Consider the following 22,626-nt stretch of genomic DNA (forward strand, 5'->3'; position numbering starts at 1 on the left):
GCCGCTCAGCGCTCGCATTCCTCCGACCTCACGGAGATGAGAACGTGTTGCTTCGTTCCTCTCCGATGATCATTGTCAAACGCGAATAAATAATTATAGAAAATTTACAGAACGAGCAGTTCGTATCAATTTGAATCTCACAGTTTCTCCGTCCCTTCCAATTTTCTATTAAAGCGAACGCCGCTATCGAAAAACTTGATTCATAGTTTCCATGGAAATCTGGTCTACAATTTTTTTTCTAAATAGAGCCGCGCATGATTAACCGGCCAGTTTCCAAGCCAAGAACGGACCTATCGATCGTAGATCCATTTTTTTCTTAGGGGGACAGGGCGGGGAGCGAGATGATAAATCAGATAGCTGCCGGCAGCTGGTGCTCGGGAAATTGGCTGGCCATTGTGTCGGGACGTGTTATTTTGGAAAATCATCTCTCGGCTCTTTGCCTGCTAATTTTCGGTGGGCCTTGTGCCCGAAATTACTACCTACTTCCTGGGTCGCGGACCTGCCGCTGGCCGACAACCCTCGCCCATGGGCATATGGAATGCGGTTATGGCCAGCCTATCGGGTTTCTCTCCTCGGGTCGATCCTCACTCTTTCGTTAATTGCGATCGTACTTTCCCTTTTTTCGGAAAAATTTTACTGACGCAATCGGTCTTCATTTTCAAACAATTCTCACACGATATAAATTCTAAGGTAACGGTAAGTCGGTAACGGTTCTTGAAGGATTTTTTCGGGCGGACAAAGGGTGCCGCAATCGGCGGTACGAAAACTACCCAGAATTTTCATAGGGTTCAAAGCTGGGCCGTCGATGAATATTAAAAATAGAAACTACCTGCCGTTTCATGGAGGCGTCCCCAAAGTGCATAGACATGTAAATTCATTCCTCGCCAGGTGCATCGGTCGAAAAATGTCGAGCAACGTGAAAAGTCGAGGGCACGTATCGGAAACGTGGGCCTGGCGATAATGAGAGTCTTAGAGGTCCTCCCTTTTACATTAGCATGTCGAAAGATGCGCCGATCTTCGAACACAGAAGATAGGAATCGGCTCGGCTCTCAGGTAGCCCTGTGGACTCATTAAGGTGGTTTTGCGGTCGAGCACTACTTTCCACCGATCATCGCTCCTGATGGACTCTGTTCCGTCGAAAAATATTCCCGAGTCTCGAGAGAACCTCGGATGATTACCAATCGTTGTTCGACAAAATTGGATTTCAGGGAAACAGGAGGCTGCTACATTAAGTTTGCTTATGCCTACTGAAAACACGAGCGCGACCCTTAGTTCGGTCGGCATTATAATAGGGGTATAAACTACCCCGAAAATCTGCCCTCTGACTTCGGTGACACAAGCCGAAGTACGAGCAATGCTGTTACACAATGACGCAGTCCGTTGCACCCCCGTCCGGTTCTACTCTTCTCCTGACTCGGGACAATGCGAGAATCCCAGTAGAAATGCGTATCATCAGACCTACGATTTCTTATCATAGAAAACTGTTGAACTTTGCTCGTCGTAAATTGTTAAACCGGTGCAGCGATTTATCTCTCTTATCTCTAGACCGCGGATGCCAAATAAAATATTTGTAGTATCATTTAAAAATATTCACTCTAAATAGGCATTTACTTTATGAACATTGTAATAGTCATTGATCTTTTTAATATTTCGTATATTTATTACGAATAATTTGAACCCGTTGAACCAGGACAAACGTTGTGATTGAAGTTCCACGAATTTCACGCCAGCCTTCGCTCTCGAATCGCCACGCGACCGTCGGACAATCTGCTAGTTTTCCCGCCCGGAAATTTGTCCCAGCCTGGCCATTAACGTGGGCACAATTAAAGCCAATAATTCACCGGGCCCGAGGGTAGCGCACGTGAAAGCTGCGCTGGACGTACGCGCTCCAGATTTTCGAGTGTGCTCTCCCCCACGAGTTAGAGTGGACAGAGAACACATACACGCGTGTCTAACAATAATGGCTACTGACCATCGGCGATCCCTGAATATTCGAAAACCCGAACGGACGATGATTCAATCGGACAATGGACCGTTCGACGGACAATGCTCTCTGGTCAAATGCACTATCGTCGGCCGGCGCGGGGGTGGTTGCAAAATAGGGGCGGCGAATGGGCCGCCCTTACCGTTCATCTCTCCCCCGCTGTCCCGTTGAAAGCGTGGGTGGCTGCTGAACGGAACGCGGTCTTTCACGCGTGTACATAGGTACCACTAGCATTTTCTTTACAGAATACCTATCTCTCTCTCTCTCTCTCTCTCTCTCTCTCTCTCTGAATCTCTGTCTGAAAATTTGCTCGATTCCGATCGATCTCGAACAGAAACGAATGATATATGTCGCGTGACGGGAAGGGAATTCGGAGCAAGAGATGCGGGCCAGTTTCCTGCTTCGATGCTCATTCCGTGATTTCTATGCAATCGTGAATCTCGATAGCTTCGAGCAATATCCTTTAGGACAGTTCCAATGGTCGTCTGTTTATTCGAAAAATGTTCGAAATCAGTGATGATCGGTTGGCGAAGAAAAATGTTTACTCGTGCCTCTGAAAATGAGTATCGTACGCCGTTACATCTCATCAGTGGATATTGGGGCCGTAACAAGCGAAGAACGAGGGTTTCTCGTTTTCATTATCTCGGCGAACGGATAAAGTACAACGCCGCAATAACAGTATCGGAGGAAATTGTTAATGAGCTGGTTGATTGTTTGATTAAAACCCCCCTCCGTCTCATTGGCCCCGTCGGTTTGGCCGGGCGATAATTAAGCCAATGGACTAATTAACCGAATTATAGATAATTTGCAGATCGATCCGGGTGTAAAAATAATTGAACGAGTTTTATCCGGCCGCCAGTTTTTCTGGGGAAACGGCGCGTATTTATATAGAGTATCGGCCGTGCCGTGGGAAGGCCAATTCCATCGCAATTGCTCAATCAACGTTTACAATAACGATCAGGAATGGCGGCCAGCTGGGATGAGCGTAGATTAATCCAGCGTCGTGACCACTGAACGAACTCGGCGCGCTCGATATTTCCATCGACTCCATCTGGCGTGGGTGCGAATATTTCTCAAACGTTAGATCCAGTTCTATCCGAGGAGTCGCGAGATGCGATGATTTACAGTCGAGGAAAATTTAAACTATTGCGAAACACGGAAAACCCATTTAGAATTTTCGTGGGTACATGAAAAAAAGATGTTTACAGCATTTATTATTTATTACAGATCCCAGGAACCAGGCAAATCTGTTTTTTTATCGTTTTTTTACCTTCGTTCCTGAGTTACTCTATAGTTTTACGACTTAATGACTCATCCTGAGGCATTCCAAAATTCCGACGAATTGTTACGCCATCGTTCTACCTTTTCTCCCTTTCGTGTCCAGGACACCGTCGGTTTCAACGAAAGGGCTAAAGGAATAACTGACGATGGAATTTACAGCTCGAAAGTTTGATGGTTCTCGTCGATCCATTCAATTTTCAATGCCACCTACAATTCTACGAGTATCCTGCGAAGGTACAACGTAGGGCAGTTTCTAAATTTGCTGCTTCAAAGAATCTTTCCCGAAATTAAAAGCGTCGAGAACAGAGAAGAGGGAGAGAAGCTTTTCTATAATTCAGCGCGGTACGTCGATCGTTCGGGATCGAGGATCAGGGGCGAATAATGTATGTACCCTCTGTCGCGCGCGGCGAGAGAGAAGAGAGCCACGGAGAGGCACGTACGGGACTCCTGTCTTCTCTCCTCTCTGTCTCTCTTTCTTTCACGCGGCTGGCCTTGCGGAGGGTTTGCGGGGGTGCACCCCGACTGGCCAGCTGAGAAGAGGGGCAGCGCTGACCAACGCGAACGGACAGCTCTTGGCTCACCAGTAGACAAGTTGCCCCCGGCAGGCGAACTTGGGGCACCCCCAGTTTTCGAAATACATCCGACCGTTCAAATTCCGTGTCTTCTTTCAGTGATCGTATCGCGAGGGTGAGATCAGTCAATGAACCCGACGTCGTGTATTTACATTCGCTGTGGATACGTGAAATACGCCACGTTTTTAGAGTGCGTTCTCAGAAGTTTGTGTCTTTTAATGAAGAGAGTCCCGAGGGAGTTCGATATACTTGAATAAACAGCACACGAAAGGTGTCCTAATGGTTATCGGGATCTGTAACTTCGATGGCAAGAGGAAGATGCACGCGGATGCGAAACCGAGCTTTCGGATACGTAAGCAGAATTATTTTCTACCACTGATTAATGTTTGATTCGATTGAATTAATGGGAAGACCCATATCGAAATTCGTGAATGATTATACCAGCATGCGTTTTATTTATTTATGAAAATGTCCCGCATGGGAGAACGTTCTCTTCTGTATTCCACCCTCATCATGTCGAGATAACATTAATTGATTGTCCACTAATTTTATAATTAATTAAATCATGAAATAGAGGGAAAAAGATACGTTGGGAACAGAATAAACAGCGTCGGCACGCTCGCCGTTAGAGTCACGGGATGCAAAACCAACCCCCTTTCTGTGATTAGACCAGCGTGGAACGATTGGGGTTGCTTTTAGGTCGAGAAGGGATGCTCCCGCCATTTTAAAGTCCCCACCCTCCCCGTTTGTAGTAGCTTCTGACCCCATACGCTCCAGATTATCTGTAGACGCACTCGAATTCCATTCTGTCTCGTCCCTTCGACTCCCTTGTATCCCTTTTTACCGCGCACTCACCCCTTCCGCTGTTTCGATTCTATTTCGAGATTGTTTCCTCTCCGATTACTCATCCCGTAGAACTCGACACACGGTTTCGTAATTTCCGTGGGACAGTATGCTAACGAGACTCGTTAATTTATAAATTTTCATGAAATATCGTCGAGCACTTGCGGTGATTCCCCGTTAAACCTATAATGATGGTCCAATAGGATTAAGTATACGCCGATAAGCCGAATGTCAATCACGCTTTGCATTATTATATGCCGCGCCTTCATCGATTCTACATGACCAGGATGCGCACTCCAGTGTCCTACTAATATTAAATGCACGATTCACAAAGTATTCTGTCCCTTCGCAGCTATTTAAATCGATCGTGTACGTTAACAACGTGATTAAATGGGAACGAGAGCGAGTCAGGGCAGCCGGTTGACAGATCCCACGGAAAATCTAATTAAATCGTGGTGCCCGTAGAAAAACTGGTTCCACCGAGTCGACGACGCGGCGGCAACGGTGGTGGTGGTAGCGACTCGGGGGACGAAACTCCGGTCGTAATCTTGGGAGGGCACCTTATCAGATCGTTATCAGCCGATCTGACCGCGTTCCAGCTTCTGGGTTGGTCACGATCACGGGGCCCAATGGCCCTCGTACCTTCTTCGCGGGCCTTACTTCGTACAGCACCTTAATTAAGCGTTATGACTCGAATTCCTTGTTAAGCGAACACGTACCGCCGGCGCACTCGACCAGATCCTCCCCGAGTTTCGTACAAATTTGTGGCCGTGTTACCAGAACCCCTTCGAGCCAATCATTTCTCGTTCCAACTTAAAGTATACATTTTCTTGTAATATGAACGCATGAAAATCTATCATAATCACGATCTTCCCGTTGAAATCGATCTACCACGATTATTAATTTAGAATTTTTATCAAAATTCTCTGAAGACTCGTGAACAATGTTTAATAACCATTTACAAAATTGAACATTGAAGAGTGAAAGAGGTGAATTAAAAATAGTTTCGATCTCCCTTAGCGACACGAAAAATGATATTTCTTGATCGGCAGCAAGATGGCGGCCGAATTAATTAATTACACGTTCGTCGGAGCTTCGGTGGTACGTGTATAACTCGATTTCGCGCAATTGAGTTGTTCGCTCGGAGGCGGGTCCCTCGGTGTATATGTACCTTCGTTTCCTCTCTCGCCTTTCCCGCTTCCAACTCGTCGTATTATCGATATTTGCACGCTACGATAATTATCGAGACCCGGCATCTCCTCTCGCATCGGCGGACAATGAAAAATTGCTATTATTTATCATCCGGGGAATCCAGTTCGAGTTAATTCGCTATTATCAAACGCGAATATAAAATTATTCGATCGCAGATTCCATGCACCCGTAAGAGAATTTAATCGAACAGATGATTTACAGGAAAGTATAGGCAGTTTTCTATTATAATACGTGACGATACAAGGAATCGATTTGGTCTCGAAAATAAGTCTTAGTAAAACCAGAAACCTCCTCTGCATAAGAACTTCTCGTACACCGGGAACGATGTGCTTTCACCTTGTTGCCCTTTATTCGTTGCCTCTTTTCCCAACCCTCCGCGTATGTACGTATACGTACAGCTGGCTCTGCAGTGCCAGAAGCACTCTCGTTGGATATAATATATCGTCCGGATTAGCGGAGCCCTCTTATTGTTTTCCACTCGTGCGAGGATCCGCTTCGGACCACCCCTGGCTTCGAGAAGCGTTTCTTCCGCCTCCGCCCTTCCACTCCGATCCTTAATTATAACTTAATTACAAGAAAAGCTGCTCGTACTGGCTCCCAGATATATTATATTAGATTTTCCGTCATTAGAAACTTTTTACGTCGCGGATATAACTTCACGACGTAAAAACCATGGGAGGTGAAGAACGCGTAAAAGGGATGGCTTCTACTTTTGTTTAAGAGTTGCAATATTCAGTAAACCGGGTCTCGATCGTCATTCATAAATTCATTGTTCATTCGGACCTATAATTTTTGTCTGAAACATTTTTCGTTTAGACGAAGAAAAAGTTTTTGCAANCTTGAAAAATTTCGAAAAAATTGAAAAATTTTTTTTTGTCAAAATTTCGAAGAATGCTTTAAATAAAAGTTATAGGTACTGTTATTAATTGCAAAAAAGGTTGTATACCATTTTTTTCTATCTCGTATACTTCAGGAGTAATCGATTAACATATCGAATCTGTTGGTCATGAGATCATAGGAGCCGACACCGTGAGTGAGCTTACTGTTCTTTCTTATACTGTGATCGTGTCATGGCAGCTAGCATCCTAGTAGGACCAAGTCCTCTCTAATTAACGCGTAATTATGATCACCGTGTAGCTTGTAAGGTCCCATAGCTGGCAACGACAGGCTCGTGTCGCGGCTCGGACTGTCCACGTCGTTGTCTATTGTGCCAATTAAGGCGAATTTCTGTCGTTATTATTTTCCGATGGATTATACACGCGTTACACCGCGGCGATAGCATTTGCATTCTATGAATATTTCATTCTCCTCGCTGGGACACGCCGGTAAGCGGTTCTTAATTAATCCGCGGTGTGTACGAAACGCTCGTTTAATCGAGCGCACTTGCTCCAGATGGTAGATAACGTCCGCGTGTTTCGGAAACGTTGATAATCTTCGGGTTATACGTTATGGGAGATTCTGAAATTGGGTTCAAGGTGCGCCGGTTAATGAGTCGGCAGCTGCCACTTCATTCTGCCTCCCCTGAGGACATTCACGGAATCCATTGTACCTTTGGAAAAATTCTATATAGAATTTCATACGAAAACGTGTTACCTCGAGCTTGATTAAGATTTGCATATTAGAAAAGATGATTGAGGCTCTCTGATGAATGGAAATACATTCTTCAGCAATTGTAGCTTGGGCTACGATTGCTCGAAGGCGTTTCTCTGACGAATAAGTCGGCTCCATTACCTCGCCGTGCAAAGCACTTACGCTCAACCCTTCCCAGCCCCTCCGGGTGCCCACGGTGGTGGCCACGGAAAACCACCCCCTCGGGCGAAAAGTACGCGTCCCTACGTGCCCGTTAATGGCCCCTCGTTTTCCCGGTGTACGTGCAACGAAAAGCCGCCGTCGTCGTCGTCGTCGTCGTCGTCGTCGTGGCGCGCAACGACCCAATGTACGTGCCTGCACAGTTTCACGGTAATTCGAACGAAAATACCGTAATAAGGGACGTGCGAGGCCACGACCGATCCCATTCGCCGATTATACTTTTCGCGTTTAGAGCCGAGTTACGATTTCCAGTCCCCTAATTGCCCTGCCTCGGTTATGTATCTGGGAATCGAGAAAATTCATTACTTACTCGAATTCGTTGCAATACAAATATCCATAGAATGGTATTACGTTTCGTAGACCAACGGTATAAAATGATACTTTAAACAAATTAGGTATGTCGCCATTTCCTAATCGTCACCGAGGCGGGGGGATCGTTCGATGAATCGAGGAAGGGGTGAGAGGCAGCCCGCGCGTGTCGTAATAAAAAAGGGAGGTTCGAAAGCTCTTTTATGCATCAGATGCGTGCCACGCGACCCAACCCTTCTCCTCGTCAATTTCAAATGATTCCTCTGCGTCCATTTTTTTCGTTCTCCAACGTAGAGGACTGTCCATGCTGTTTCCCCGTTCCCTAAACTCATCTCGTTCGTTTGTCATGCTTTTACACGGGGACGGAGGCTGGTCACCCCCGTCGATCGTCTCGCGAGCAATTATTAGGGGATCCGTCAGTTTCGTCGCGGGATTATGCGTTTCGAAAACGATTATCGGCCGATGATCGATCGAGCGACGTGTGAAAGACGAGCACGGGCCAGCGACGTCGTCTAATTGGATGGAACGCAGTCGGGACCGTTCTCGCACCCATACAATTCTCGTTACGCTCCACGGAAACGGGGAGTCTCGATCAAACGTTCCATCTTCCATTAGTATTTGTCTGGCATTTATGCCTCACGATCACTGGAGATTTTCATGCAGAGTATAACAGTTTCAAAAAAAGGAATATAAACATAGATGGTTTATATATCTGTCTGTGGATGTATCGAACGAATACGAAGAAGCAGAAGGCGCCGGTTTCTTAGGTAAGAAGAGCCGCGGTGGCGACGGTCTCCAAAGCGGTCGAGCTGCGTTAGGGGTTGCAACCCTTTCCGCGGGTGGAGCGAGCCTCGTAATAAGAGAGAATGCCCGCAACCACCCCGGCGTGTGCGAGATCGCCGGGGGTCCGTTGGACAAGGCGGTCGCCATGGAGACGGAAGATCAAGTGGGTTGTGGGGGCGACGAGACGCGGCGCCCGGGGAGGGTTGATTTCTTCATAACGGCCGCCATTATCGCGCCCTCCGATCGTGCCTCCCGCCGCCGTCTCATTATGTTCCGGAACGGAAGGGAATATTCTTGTTTTAAAAATAATCGCCGCCAGCTCGGTTCGCGAATGGCGCCGTTTGTAATTGGAAAAAGTCTCGGCTCACGTGCAAGAACGCCACGTTTCTCTATCAACCCCCCCCCCCGACCACCTCAGACTCGTCTCGCATTTTCGCACAAGTTTCTCGGTTAACTTGGATGCCTCTCGTATAACGATCCCGAGCTCCGTTCTCTCGATTAATAAAAATATATTCTGTGGATTATGGTCGAACGCTATTTAAAGTATTCAAACTTCGTTCTCTTCTATTTTTCTGATTACATTGGAAACGAATACGAAAGGGAAATCTGATCAGCTACAGTGGCGAGCCGCATCCGGAGCAGCGATTTCTCATCGCTATTCACGCCCTATTCGAGCGGCACGATTTTCTCCGCTGTATTCACGCCGGAAACGTGGTTCCCATATCCAGCGCCGGTGCATACGTATTACAAGCTGGTTTTTAAAAATTGATGAGAGGGCCGGTTCTCCACGCAAACTAGATCTGTATCCAGATCCCGCATCTGGTATTCATGGTGGTTCTTCGACGAGGGCAGGGGGTAGCAGTTCGGCGTGACCCGACCGTAAGAGAGAGAAAGAAACAGAGAGATGAGACAAGCGTAGAGAAGTGGAAAAACGCGTGCGAATTCAGCGCGATTAGAATATATCGCGACGGGAATGGTCGAGTGCAATATCGTTTTACCCGAAAACCGCAGCCTTGAAAACGGACCGGAGGGGTGAGGCGACGCAACGCGAGGCAACGAAATGTCAGCATTAATATTTCAGCCGTCTCTTGTGCGCTGACCAACGGTCGCCTCCTATGCTTATTACACTTATTGTATCGCCGCGGTTTAAATATTAAAATCTCGTTTTCCCTGGAATCGGGCAGGTCCGTTCGATCCTCCGCGTGGTCACAGGTATATAAGTGTGCACTCTATAATTTGCTTATCATATTGCTATCAAGATTTAAACAGCCTAAAATATTATTCTTTATCTTTGTCAAATAAATGTTAAAACGAATGTATTGACCGCTGACTGTCTGACTTACAATCAACTTGTACAACTCTTTAATCAATATTTCCATTGCATTATTTCACGTTTGGTGTTCGGTAAAACTCCGTCTGGTTTCACCTGTCCGCGGCTAGGCCGTCGGTCGGCTTGTACAGGTGTCTCGTTTTCGCGTAACCGAGAGTAGAGGGGGGTGGTACTTTGAAAGGGCTGACCTTTATGAATACTAAGGGAGACGGGCTTGTAGCCGCAAACACGCAATCCCGTTCTGTCAGAGGCCGATTAATAAGTGACTCGACGTTGCCAGTACTCAGTGAATGCGGAAGTATTAAATCCACGGTATACTGCCGCGTCGTTTTGTATGAGCCATGTTAATATAAATTAATCTAACTAATTTTTCTCTTATTTCTACGAGTACCGATGGACGGTATATTCGTACTTGGAAATTCAGTAACCGAACGTAAACAAGATGAACGTGTTTAGAGCCCAATTCATGGCTCGTACCGTGAATACTGTATAGATGCATGCGCAAGAGGTAGCCTCACGACACCCAAGAGACTTTTCACGAGCAATGGCTCTTATTTATACCAAGTTTGTTACATTTTAAAAACGTGTTCCCATCGCATTCCTGCTAATAGTGGAGTATTTCAGTTCGCTTGCATCGTTCTCGTTACAATTCCGAGTGACACCGATCGGTGTTTCAATTTTAATCGATCCCTTCTGATCGGCGGGGGAAACCGCCGGAGGGACAGTCGCGCGCTTTGTGACTAACGCGGTCGTTGGAAAAGAAAAAACGTCCACGGAGGAACGAGGTCGATGTTCATATTTAATGTAAGCGCGTGCCAGTTTCCAGGAGCCAGTCCTTCGTTCAATAATGAAAACGAACGCATCAAGGACCACGCATTGTTCCTTTTCCACCGCGCCGCGACGATCATCGGACGCGTTCTCGCATTCCCGCAGCGATTTCCTTTTTCAATCGCACGTTATTCGCCGATATGGCAGGCCTTTGTCTTTCTTATTCCAATTACACGGCAATCGCGAATCGCGCTCACTTCAGATCACCCCGTGAATTCATGATTCCATCCGTAGAATAAACCTAGGCAATAAATATGAATCATTGTTTGCGTTTTCATTTGTTTCGAAGTAGTCCTTCGTTATTTCATACGGCCACAAAAGGATTTCACAAAAATCTACCAGACGATGTTCACCCTACTGATATGTCATCGTTAGGTCCCGCGTTATTTCCCAAGCCCCGGATCCAGTCGTATTTGCGGCTGGGTCATCCTACGGGCATTCCGATATTGAAATGTCGTGTGTCCCGTGGACACGTAGCAAAGGTGGGATTATCTGAATACAGTCGCCTTGAGGGGTGAGTTGCGAGTCCCCAGGGGGTACTAGTCGGCCACCCGCCTCTACGAAACGATCCTCCTTCCTTCGTGATCTATGATGGTCATCCTCGTTGCGAATTACCACCATCATCTACCCGTTCTCGTTCTCCCATTTGCCTCGTCTCGGATCATTTGAATATCGATCTTTTTCCAGACCTAGTAAATCGTCGAAAAAGGAGCGTGTGTCAAAATGACTGGCCGCGTGTCAGGATGAACCGACCGATTGATAGCGAGACCGTACGCTATCTCCGGGATCAGGTTTGCGCCCCTGCTTTAATCAGCTCCGATGTGGGCGCTCAAATGATAGGGGCCTGAGCGTTCGGAGAAGCTCCGATCGAGCGACCGATTAGCAAATTGTGAAATGAACGAGCGGAGAACAAGTTCGAAGTTTCAACTAACAAGAGTCGTTTATACGGCGCGGTAATAAATATCGTGGCTAACAAGAAGCATACAAACCGACTTTATATAGCGATTATAATAAAAACGAGTCCTGAAAAGTTCTTTTAAAAGTCGCAAGCTATTTTTGACTCACAAATGATCGGAAAGACGCATCGTTTATTAATTGCCGCGTCTCCGATCTTTATGGTCAGAGACGTGGACGCGGGCGGTTGATCTGGGACCGCAGCGGGGGTGCGGGCCGCGTGTACCGCGAGTGGAAATTCGTTTCGGATCTATCATTTCGACGATTACGAGAAAAAAATGAAAAGCAAGTTTCCCCGTGGCGAGTTTATAACGCGACGTCACTAACGAGGGCCCCGTTGCACTTTTTGTTGCAGCAAGCGACGCGCTCGGCCGAATCGATAAGGAGCCAGCCTCGCCGGAATCCATACAAGGTGAGTTTGCACAGAGTTTCATCGTCCGTCTGTCGTCCGTTTTCCTCTCTTCTTCCTCTCTCGTACTCTCTCTTCCTCTCCCTGGTCTCCCCTCCCACCCGGCCAATCGGGGTACGATTAACGTACCGAGGGGGTTTAACCTTCGCCGATGGCAGGAACATAAATTTCACAAACGAATAATACGACACGGCGGAGTCTGTGAGCGAAAGGCTCGCGAGTATCGGCATTATAAATCCGCGTCGTTATTTCTTGGCCGGCTTTTTGCCCGGCACCGCACCGCACCGGCCGGGGCCCGATCGGGCCTGGGCAACATCGTTTAATTGCAACGACCAGGCTTTTATACATTGTGCTTGCGCTTCGGTCCGCGGCGACCGGCAGAAAATCCGTCGCGGGAAAGGAAACCGGGCGCCGTTGATTGAGAAATTTTCAGAGACGACAAAGAAATCGGACGAACCGCGTCCGCACGAGGATTTTATTAATCGACCGTACCTCGGACGGGTTTCAATCGAGAATCTAAAGGATTCGTCATCCTCCCGTCTCTCCCTACCTCATATTTCCTTCGTTCTTTACTCGGTTCGTACTCACTGCTGTTTTATTACTTACTGTCTTAAAAATTGTTTGCCTCGTACTACTGAATGGCACACCGGAATCGCTTCTGCCTCTGACTCACATCTGTCCTTTACTAAGACCGTTCCGTCGAAGGATACGTGATAACTCGCACGGCTTCGTTATTGTATCTTTTCAAGTCACGAATAATTCCGGAGCACACGAAGGGTTAATACTATATATTGTACAATTTCTACTCTAAGCATATAATCAGCATAACACAGGAAAATGAATGCATTGTACACCGAAAGTATCTTGTCGTGAATCGCATTTCGAGAAACTGTGTCATCCCGAGGCGAATTCGTTCCACGTAAAACTCGTCGTAAAGACGACCACACGAAAAACCGCGGCTTGTCATTTGGCTGAGAGAATTCTTCCTCTAGCTTGTAACTATTAGGGCCAGACAGATTTCTATGTAGGTACTGTTACGGCTCGTAAAAACAGCGAAATCCTCCCTAAGAACGGCGACGTCGTCCGACACCCCAGGGACCGAACGAATTTTTTTTCTAACCCAAAAAAATCCAACCGGTGGATTCAACGAATTATTCGTTCGATGCATACGAAAAGTGTAAAAGAATTTACTGGCTGTAAAATATAAAATACAAGAGAACGTTTGATATCTTTGAAGGAAATTACATTAGACTTGCACCAGATTAATAATTTTGAAAATTATATTTTATAATAGTAAAGAGGAAAAAATGATCGCGTTTCCTTTTACTTGGGACGTAGGGAGGCAGGGAGATAATTTAGGCTCGCGTGCAGCCCTTGCGTTTCTGCGTGCTTACGCGGTTCTGCTGACCGGTCGTCGTGTCGATCCGTTGTCTGGAAAACGCGGCTCTCCTCAGGGCTGTCACGTGTCGCGAAACGTAACACGTCCAGGATCGCTTCCAGAGAGCGATCGGTCCGATAATGACGGACTTCGGATCCTTAACGTGCCGGATCAGCACGTCCGTCCCGATGCACATTACAATTGGTCTGTCTTCGAGGCATCAGCGAAACTTTTGAGACCGACGCTCCTTCTATTCGAGCGGAGAGCAATTTTATTTACAGGGAACAGATATGATTTTAGGAGAAATACTATGAAATCTCTACTGTCAAAGGATTCTTTACAAAAGCTGCAGCTATTTATGACCTTCGGTGAAACTTTGAGTATCGACCTGAACATCGCCGGATTTCGAGAAGAAAAGGACGAAGATCCTTGCAGAAGGATTAGAAAAACTGGACATGGTTATTATTTTCATTAACACTGTCCCTGTTTAAGAAAGCTAGAACGATGTTGGCCTTGAGCGTCTACGATGGAGTCCCTAGAACGAATCCGGGAATGGATACTGACAAAACTCTGGAAGAGTAGCAAAAAATCGGTTGGCCCGGACTCTGGGAAACGGTGAACCGGTCGTTATCTTTACAACGGAGAGACTGATCGACGATCCCGGCCGCAATTGGTATTCGTCAATTGGCGAAACTCGCGAAGGGGAATCTCGCAGAGAGAGAATGACAGAAGGGGACAATTCGCCAATGGCAACCTGTGTTTTACTTTATAGCGTTTAGCCCGTTTGTTTGTCTTATTGCTATTAGCCTCCGTCAATTAGCAATTGTATTTTTAATGCCGATTCCCTGAATCGGGTCGGAAGACAGGTCTCCGCCTGGCCTCGCCGGTAGGTTGCAGGGAACCGAGCGCGAGGAGGTGGGAGAACGGGCCCGCGGACGAAAGGGGGGGCATGTCATTAGGAGTCATTAATATCACGGGCCTCTGTAATTTGACACACTTCCGATCGCCTGGCCTAGCGCCACCACCGCCGCCGCCGCCCGCTCCATTTTTTCTCGCTTCGGTCTCGAACCCATCCTTCGTCCTGTTGGCTCCTCCGCTTATTTTCTTTGTTGGTTCCTCCGTCTTAAACAGATTGATAAATGGAATGCATTAACATATTCAGCGGGTGGAACCATTGATACATAATTCGTTTAATTTCTTAAACGATATTCTTCAACTTGAAATACAAGTAACGTCCCGAGCGAAATAAGAATTCTTGAAATTCGATTGCTTACTTAAATTCTTGAGTAGCCAGATCGATAAAATCCAATTTGAGTGTAGCATATACGCGAAAGGCCGGAATCGCAAGTTTTTGCAACGCGGCGAGCAACGATCGTTAATTAACGTGTTCCGCTGTCTCAACGAATTGCCGATAATTAACTCGATCAAGCTGTGCGCGGGCCGCAAGACGGCGAGGGGTCTATGCGGCTTGATTGCGAAATCGGGCTGTGAAACGACGAAGATGTCATTCGGAATGCAGGTAGCCGCGATCGATCGATATGATCCGCGGATGCTAATCGAGACGCTAATCGTTTATTCCTGCGTCGTACAGGCACACCTGTTCGACCGATATGGTCAGACGAGAGATTCTTTTAACTTCGCGAGGCTTCATGGAGATCACTCGAGACGGCCGTCCAGTCTTCTCTCATCATACTTTGTAATGCGAAGATATCTCAAGACGCGACCGTCAGAGTTTTTCTTCTCCGTCCCCCTTTTTTCGCTTAATCACAAAAAATCTGTACTTCGGTTTTGTCTCGAGCTCCGGGAATGTAAATGAGTGTCAAGGATATAATTGATTTCACTCTAGTCTTTCTACAGGCGTAATTTATCGGTTCATTCTCATTTTTCCACCTGCTGATCGTTATCGACGGCACCACAGTATAAGAAAGGACAGTATGCTCACTCATACATTTCAAAATTGTGGGTTAAACAGACTTAACCCTTTTAGTGCCAGAGGCCGATATATCGGCCCTTGTTGCACTGGCGAAAAGTGTCAGCGCTTTACTATTCTCTATCCCAAAATAAATTTATAATAAATGATTTAATTTCATTACGAGAGAATGAAAATAAATTGTTTTTCGGTTAATATTGCTTTCCGTTTGGTTTTTATGAGGCTTTTTCCAAACCCTAGTAAAATCGTGAAATTCGGCCGGTTATCTTCCCATAGGCACTTCTTTTTCGCCCAGTATTAAAAGGGTTAATTGTTATTGGTATGTAGTAGTAGCTGACAGATACAAAAAAGATTCACTCGTTATGAAGTATTTAACGGAATAATTAATCGATTACTCCTGAATTATTCGAGATTCAAGAGTGAATCTACTGTTCTTTCTTACGCTGTGATGGCACTGTTCCACACCTTCAATGTCTCGTTCTTTTAATTACGAGTCTGTCTTCGGTACATCCGATCATTTCTATTCAACCTTTCCCAGCTGTCCCCGTCCTATGTATTCCATGGAACTGCAATCTGTCCATTCGTAGTCGTCGATCACGCCACGGGGAAACCGTTGGCTTCCCTGAAGGACCGAGAACGAGCATGCAAATGACGTCGGATGCTCTCGATTCCCTGAATCGGAATCCCCCAGCGCGCGTTTTTCGTCGCCTCGTGGAATCGATTCGGGATCGCGAAGCCGGGCGAGCTGCTCGGGGCGGATCGGAACGCAAACGAGTCACGCGATAAACTTTTCTCGGGTTGTCCTGGCCGCACGGATAATACGTCTTCCTGCTGATTTTGTTATTCAAATCGGCGGGACTCGCATTGCCCGTGGAAAACCGCTGCTGAATGCCGAAACGGCTTCCGGCGACCCTCGCGCGAGAACCTCCGCCGCTCCATTCACGCTCGCCAGTCCTGAACGTCCGGTTCTGGCGTCCCTGGAAAAGCTGACCGCAAGAAGCTTTACCACGAACCGCTCGATTCCCGTTAAGCTTGAGGTCGTTCGCTCTGTCGCGATTTTTGCAAAGTTCGTTCGGTAATTGATAGCGCTTTAGATTAGCAAGTACATAATTTATAGGCAATCGATGCGTAATTCATTTGGTTACATTCGGTGTCGAATATATTGATTCATCGATTGCAGACGAGATTAAATTAATTTGATCGAGAAATGAATCCGAGCCAGAGAAAGAACTTAAGTGCTCCCTGCGAAATCAAATATATTTGACGTCTCCATTTTCCCCAATTATCGACTCGTTCCGGGAAGGCCAATTCGATGGCAAAAAAGTCAGAGAGAACGGGAACGGTTCGCAGCCCGTTAACGAGCGTCTCTGCCAGAAGAAGAAGAAGAAGAAGAAGAAGAAGTAGCGGCACGGGCACACTTTACTATTCGAATCGAAGGACTCCTCTTTGAACGGTAGCCGGAGCAAATTCAAATTCAGTGCTGCGGCTTTCCCGGGATTTTCACGTTTTTATCGTCCTTTATTCACGTACGTCCCGTAAACGGAATATATGCTGATTCTACCAAACGTTCACTGCGGAGTGGATAAAAGGCTTCTCCTTTCTTTATCAGTGTTACGTCCGATCTGAGCAGGCTGTAAATTTTTCAATGAAATCATATTTCTATTTCTTGTTTATTTGAAATTCCAGGATAATCTGTAGAATTACCGTCGGCTCTAATAACTCTAATCTCCTCTCGTATGAGATCGATCTCCGCTAGCGTGCATACATATCGGAGTACAAACAGAATACTGAACAGGCTCGTTTGCGAAAAACGACGAAACCGCGCTTTCCTGGTTTGCACGCGAGCTGATCGACTCGACGGTGCGTAAGGGGAAATGAAAACGAGTACAGCGACCGTTTCTCGGAATGAAGAGAAGAAGTACGATAGCAAGGAAGCAGATCAGCCTCGGGTGATGCCCAGAAGACTGCTTTCTTTAACATATTTCAACGACTTCTTCATGAACGATTGCTTCACGTTGCTTTTTAGTATTTAATGAAATAGTTAATGTCTTTAACTTCCTATACGAGATTTCATCATCGTCTTGGTGCGATCAATAATTCTCCTCGATGAGGCGAAACGGTTTTATGAAAATGACGTCCGAGGGACGGTGGGTGTCGGCGCCATTGTTACTTCCATTGAGGAGACTAGCAATTAGCAATTAAACCAATAAGTGTGCAATTGGTGATTCCATTAATGGGACGGACGAAGTTCCCACAGAAGGCGAGCATCGTTTTTCGCCGTTCGCCTCTCTGTCGACGGCTCCTCTCGCGCCCTGATCCCTACCCCCTCTCAGCCACCCCAATTACTTCGAGAACGTATAATTAGCGGACGTAGAACGAGATCACTCCCTACCTACTATCCTCTCTTGTCTCCGTCCCTCGCGTTACCGAGAAACCGTGAATTACAGGATGCGTCTAACGAGTAACGCAAAAAATGATTGTGATTGAGAATCTCTGAAAGGTGACCGAAGCGTACATTGGAAGCGAACGTTTAATAAATTCGCGACTGCGCGTGGGCGACGCGACGGACTGCCGGGTGTCCCACGCGTCGATTACATTAATTAAACAATCAATATTTATTAAAGCTTATTACGGGACAGGGCGGTATCGGTTCGATTGGGGGTCCGCGCGCTGCCGGGCCCGTATTTCGTTTAATAGGTGCCATATTGTTTCCGACGACGCAGTAAATATGAACGCGGCCGAATGAAGGCGATAAATTGTCGAACGCCCCCGCTGCCGTTCCCTCTTCACAATTTTTTGTCCCCCTCCTTTCTCGTCTCTTCTGGTTAGTTAACGGCGCTGTTTAAAAATCGTCCGATCCCTTTTTTCTCCGGTACAAAAACTGCCTCTCCGATCGTTTTAATTGCTTAATCGCTTTTAATTAAGATCGACTCGATCGTTTGAGAAACAATTAAGCTGTTCATGTTCTCTGTTTTCATCCCTCCAAGAATAATAATCGTTTTATCGTTTCAAATCGTAACCCCTGCCGCTCGGTTTCCGGTCCCATTTCCCGGTCGCTTATTATAATCAATTAGCGACCGGCTATCTGCCCATCGAAACGGCGCGACGCCGCGTATTTTAGGGGTGCAACCCTCCGGATTTTTTTATACACACCAGTCCATGGTTCACGGGGGTGGCTCCGCAACAGGCTGACTAGCTCCTTCCGGCTTTATCCCCCCCGTCCTACCTTCGACAGATTCATAGTTTTCAATCTTACAAATTGGAATCTTTTATATAAATTGCTTTTTGGTAGCGAATATTCACTGTATTTGTACAGTCGAAGGAAAGACGGGGGATAGAAGCGTCGGAGTATCGCTCCTTTTGCGCCCTCCGAGATCTTTTACGTTTCTGCAGAAACTTGATACCCGCGTCAACCATTAAGTCAGAATCGTGCGAGGGAGAGCAGAAATATGAGAAAAGAGAGAGAGGACGACAATAGAATACAGAGGAGATCTTAGGTGCAGAAAAGAGGGTTCCCAGTGTGAATCGTGTAAGGGAGTCCAGTCACTTAGAAATCGGGACAAAAATAAATTCTTCTAACTCGCGAAATGCTTCACAAGTAACTCCGGCTATCATCGGCAAATAAACATTATTACATAATTGCCGTTGATATTCTCGTGAATCTTCTCTCGCTTCGTGCTCTCTTGTGAAATATGAGAAGTTATTAAGACAGCGTCCGCCCAATACGGTTTCCTAGTTACGTATCAAATTCCAAGCTCGATTGAACGCTTAAAGCACAGCTCGGAATCGCGAGAACTCGCCGAGGGCCAGTTGGGAGCTAATAAAAAAAGCTCTGCGGCGGCCTGATAAGCCTGAGGGTATTTCACACTCGGACAGGCCTTGTGTCGTCGGAGGACGCTAATGTAGCGTTACTTAACTCGGTTAGGTGTGCTCCCCTCTGCGCGCCTCGCGATCGACCCCGCTAGAAATCCGGGGGGTGATCGACGTCCCGTGAAAACACCGTGGGGGCGGTGACACGCATAAAATAACGGGCAAACCCCATTTAGAGCGTCAGGTGCTGCTAGTCATCTTTTTTCTTAGGGGAACCCTTTGTGTAGGTATTAATTTGTTCCCCTGTTCAAATTCCTGTGGTCTTCATTTTATGCATGGATCTGAATATTTTTGGAAACGTCTCATTTCTACATTTTCCGATACGAACGTTCAAGGAATTGATTAAGAATTTACGGGGGCTTCGCTGGCGGAGCTGCGCTGCTTTAAGTGGCTCCGAGAAATCATCGTCGCTGCGAGGATGAATATCGATCAGGCGAGCGGTAGCACGTGCCAGCAGGCAATATCTGGCGAATATGTTAAGAAAGTCGCATACATCGGGGTCAGTACAGCGTGAAAATAGAATGTAAAGCGTGCTCGCAGCGAGACTGGCCTCGGGCGCAAGAGGGGTGGGCTTCCATCCGGGGCTGGTTCGGATCGGGGCTCGGTTTGACGTGTATGACGTGCGGGCCACGTGCCCGGACTGCCAACTCGGCAATCACTGCCCCCGTGAATACGCCGGACGAATCTTAAATATGGGGGATATTCAAATAATCTCGCCACTTCCCGCGTCGCCCCGTGCGGTTTTCACAGAAAGGTGAGAGACCCTCGTGGCAAGAAAATGTTATAGAGATCCTTATTCTCGGCATTGAAATTTATAAGATTCACGTCGTCGTATCAAGAGTCGAACGATCGAACTGTGATTCTGATTTGAGAAAATAATTCGATCGATCTTCACTGATTTATTTATTACGAACTGCAATTATACTTCGCGAAGTTTAATAATGTATCTAAGCCGTCAAACGAAGAGGCAATTTAGAAATCGAAACGCGGAAGATCGTCGATAGCGGTCAGCGTGAAGGCCTGCCATACATCACTGCCAGCTAGCTGGCGGGGGTGCCGGCAGGAAATGGAGCCGGAGTGGCAACGCGAAACTCCCCAACGCGGAAACCCCTCTGTTTTATATGCATAGTCTCATTTCCTTATCGGAAATTTACGGTGAGCGCAGCACGTTCTTTCCTCGACCGCCGACCATTTTTCTTATCGGTACCGCGATGGAGTTGTCCGATTCTTAATTGCCTCTCGTCCCTATGTACTCGGCTTGTAATTCCCTCGCCGAGTTGCGATTTCATATTCCCCTTTGTTTCTGATGTTCGCATTCGAAATTAATCTCTTTATTAGACGGCTTCCTGTTTTCGGTAATAACGAGACAGCCTCGATATCCTCTTTCTTACGCGTCTCCAGCCATCTGCGACCGCAGACTGCACTTCGGTGCACCGTTATGCACGAAGGAAGAGAGAGAGAAAGAGAGAGAGATCGTGTTTGTTTCAGGAGCACGTGCCAATAAGGGGTCTGTCTCGATTTCATTATAACGGTAGCTGTCGATGACGATCGGCATCGACGGTCTGCTGCATCCAGTCGACTGTTTACCGATCTTGCATCTGTCCCGACCTACCCACGCTGGTATCTCGTTTTCAGCTAATACTAATGGCACCATGTGTCCGAGAAGCTCCCGCTGGTTACCTGCCGTACAATTTTCGAGTTTCCAAAATCCGGTCACCCTCCGAATTCTCTTTTTTCATTCGGCGCGTCGTCGAAGAAGCGACATATTTCGTTGTTTGAAACAGTCGTACGTAATGACAAATTTTGATAGGAATGAAAACCGGTGAAGTTGCAGTACACGGAGGATGTACGATGGAGATGCTATCAAGATTCACGCGTGTGCGTGCGCGTGCGTAGAGCAGATAGAAAGCGTGAAAGAGACGGAGAGTGCGAGGCCACGTGCCTTTGGTAGCACGCGACCGACCTAACGGTTTTAGACTCACCCCACGCTCGCTTGCTCGAAAACCAGTCCACCCCTTCTCTCGTCACCCTTGCCGAACCGCGCCGGCTACCGCGCCGCGCTGCTTCAAAACACGCCGGAGGAAACTGTTATTCCATTGGCTCGTGGATCTCTAGCCCCCTAGTCTCTTTCCCCCGATTACAATCGTGAATCCACTCTTAGATTCGCCTTGGTGCCTTGCTAACGCCGATCACAACGCCGGGGCAACACTTTCATCGTTTATCGGGGGGTTAAAAATGAAGTCTAGTCGCGACATTCCTCAAAACTTAATGCAAATAACATTAAGAGGGTACGTATTTTAAACTTGAAAATATTCTGTGTACCTGGGCTCATCGAGCCTCGGTACGATGGAAATGAAACGAGAATTATTTAGAAGAAGTACGAAATTAAATGAATCAAATGAAATCGTCTTCCTCGATCGAAAACCGTAGCTCTTTTCCAAAGCGGTCGACGATGCCATGCATGAAAACGGTCCCCGGGTAGGCATAATCGAATGACGCAAGGCCCTAATAAAATCGTAAGTCGGTTGACAGGCGGTGCACGTAGCGCGGAATAATGGGCCCGAACATTCCTCCCCCGTAAAGATCGGCGAGGGTTGGTTCGCCTCGCATTGTCGCACGGTTTTTCCCTTACGTAAGAATGGCGACGAAGAAACGCGGAGGCAGATGCCCGAGTTCAGGCGCCGACGTTTTATAGACCGTCTCGTGTGATACTTGGACGAGGATGAAACGAGACTTAATGCGATCTCGGAGTAACTGTGCCCGCACCAGGTAAATCTTTCCAGACGTTTCACTGTGACGAGTCGATTCCAGATCCACGTACGAAGTATTTTACGATGATTAAGAGTCGTTTAAGGATGTGTTGGCTATACAGTCAGTCCCAAAAGTTTATGTACCTTAAAAAAAGGCATTTCCTATAATTAAAAAGAAATCAGACGTCGGAAGAACAATGCTAATAATAAATAGCTACGTGCTTAAAAGTATAGAAGGAAATATTCAAATTATTGACACTGGCGGAAAGCTTTTTATACAGAAATTATAAGCCCTGACGTCCTCAACAAGAAAGATTCTATGAATTTTTCTTCTAACTTCGATATTTAACAAGTTACATATGATTATTTGGCATTTTATTGATG

At 46.8% G+C, this 22,626-nt stretch overlaps 1 protein-coding gene across 2 annotated transcripts in view; it reads left to right on the forward strand.

Annotated features, from left to right (window-relative positions):
- The window catches only part of LOC108623621 (POU domain, class 2, transcription factor 2), a 90,975-nt gene that overhangs the window by 55,614 nt on the left and 12,735 nt on the right, over positions 1-22,626 (forward strand). For both annotated transcript variants that reach the window (XM_026812740.1, XM_026812744.1), the window contains exon 4: positions 12,261-12,317. In XM_026812740.1, coding sequence (XP_026668541.1) covers positions 12,261-12,317 — 57 coding nt within the window. The remainder of the gene's footprint in view (positions 1-12,260; positions 12,318-22,626) is intronic.

Source organism: Ceratina calcarata, unplaced genomic scaffold (assembly GCF_001652005.2).
Source record: "Ceratina calcarata isolate Rehan_Ccalc_2016 unplaced genomic scaffold, ASM165200v1 scaffold115.2, whole genome shotgun sequence".
In the NCBI taxonomy this organism is placed as follows: Eukaryota; Metazoa; Arthropoda; class Insecta; order Hymenoptera; family Apidae; genus Ceratina; species Ceratina calcarata.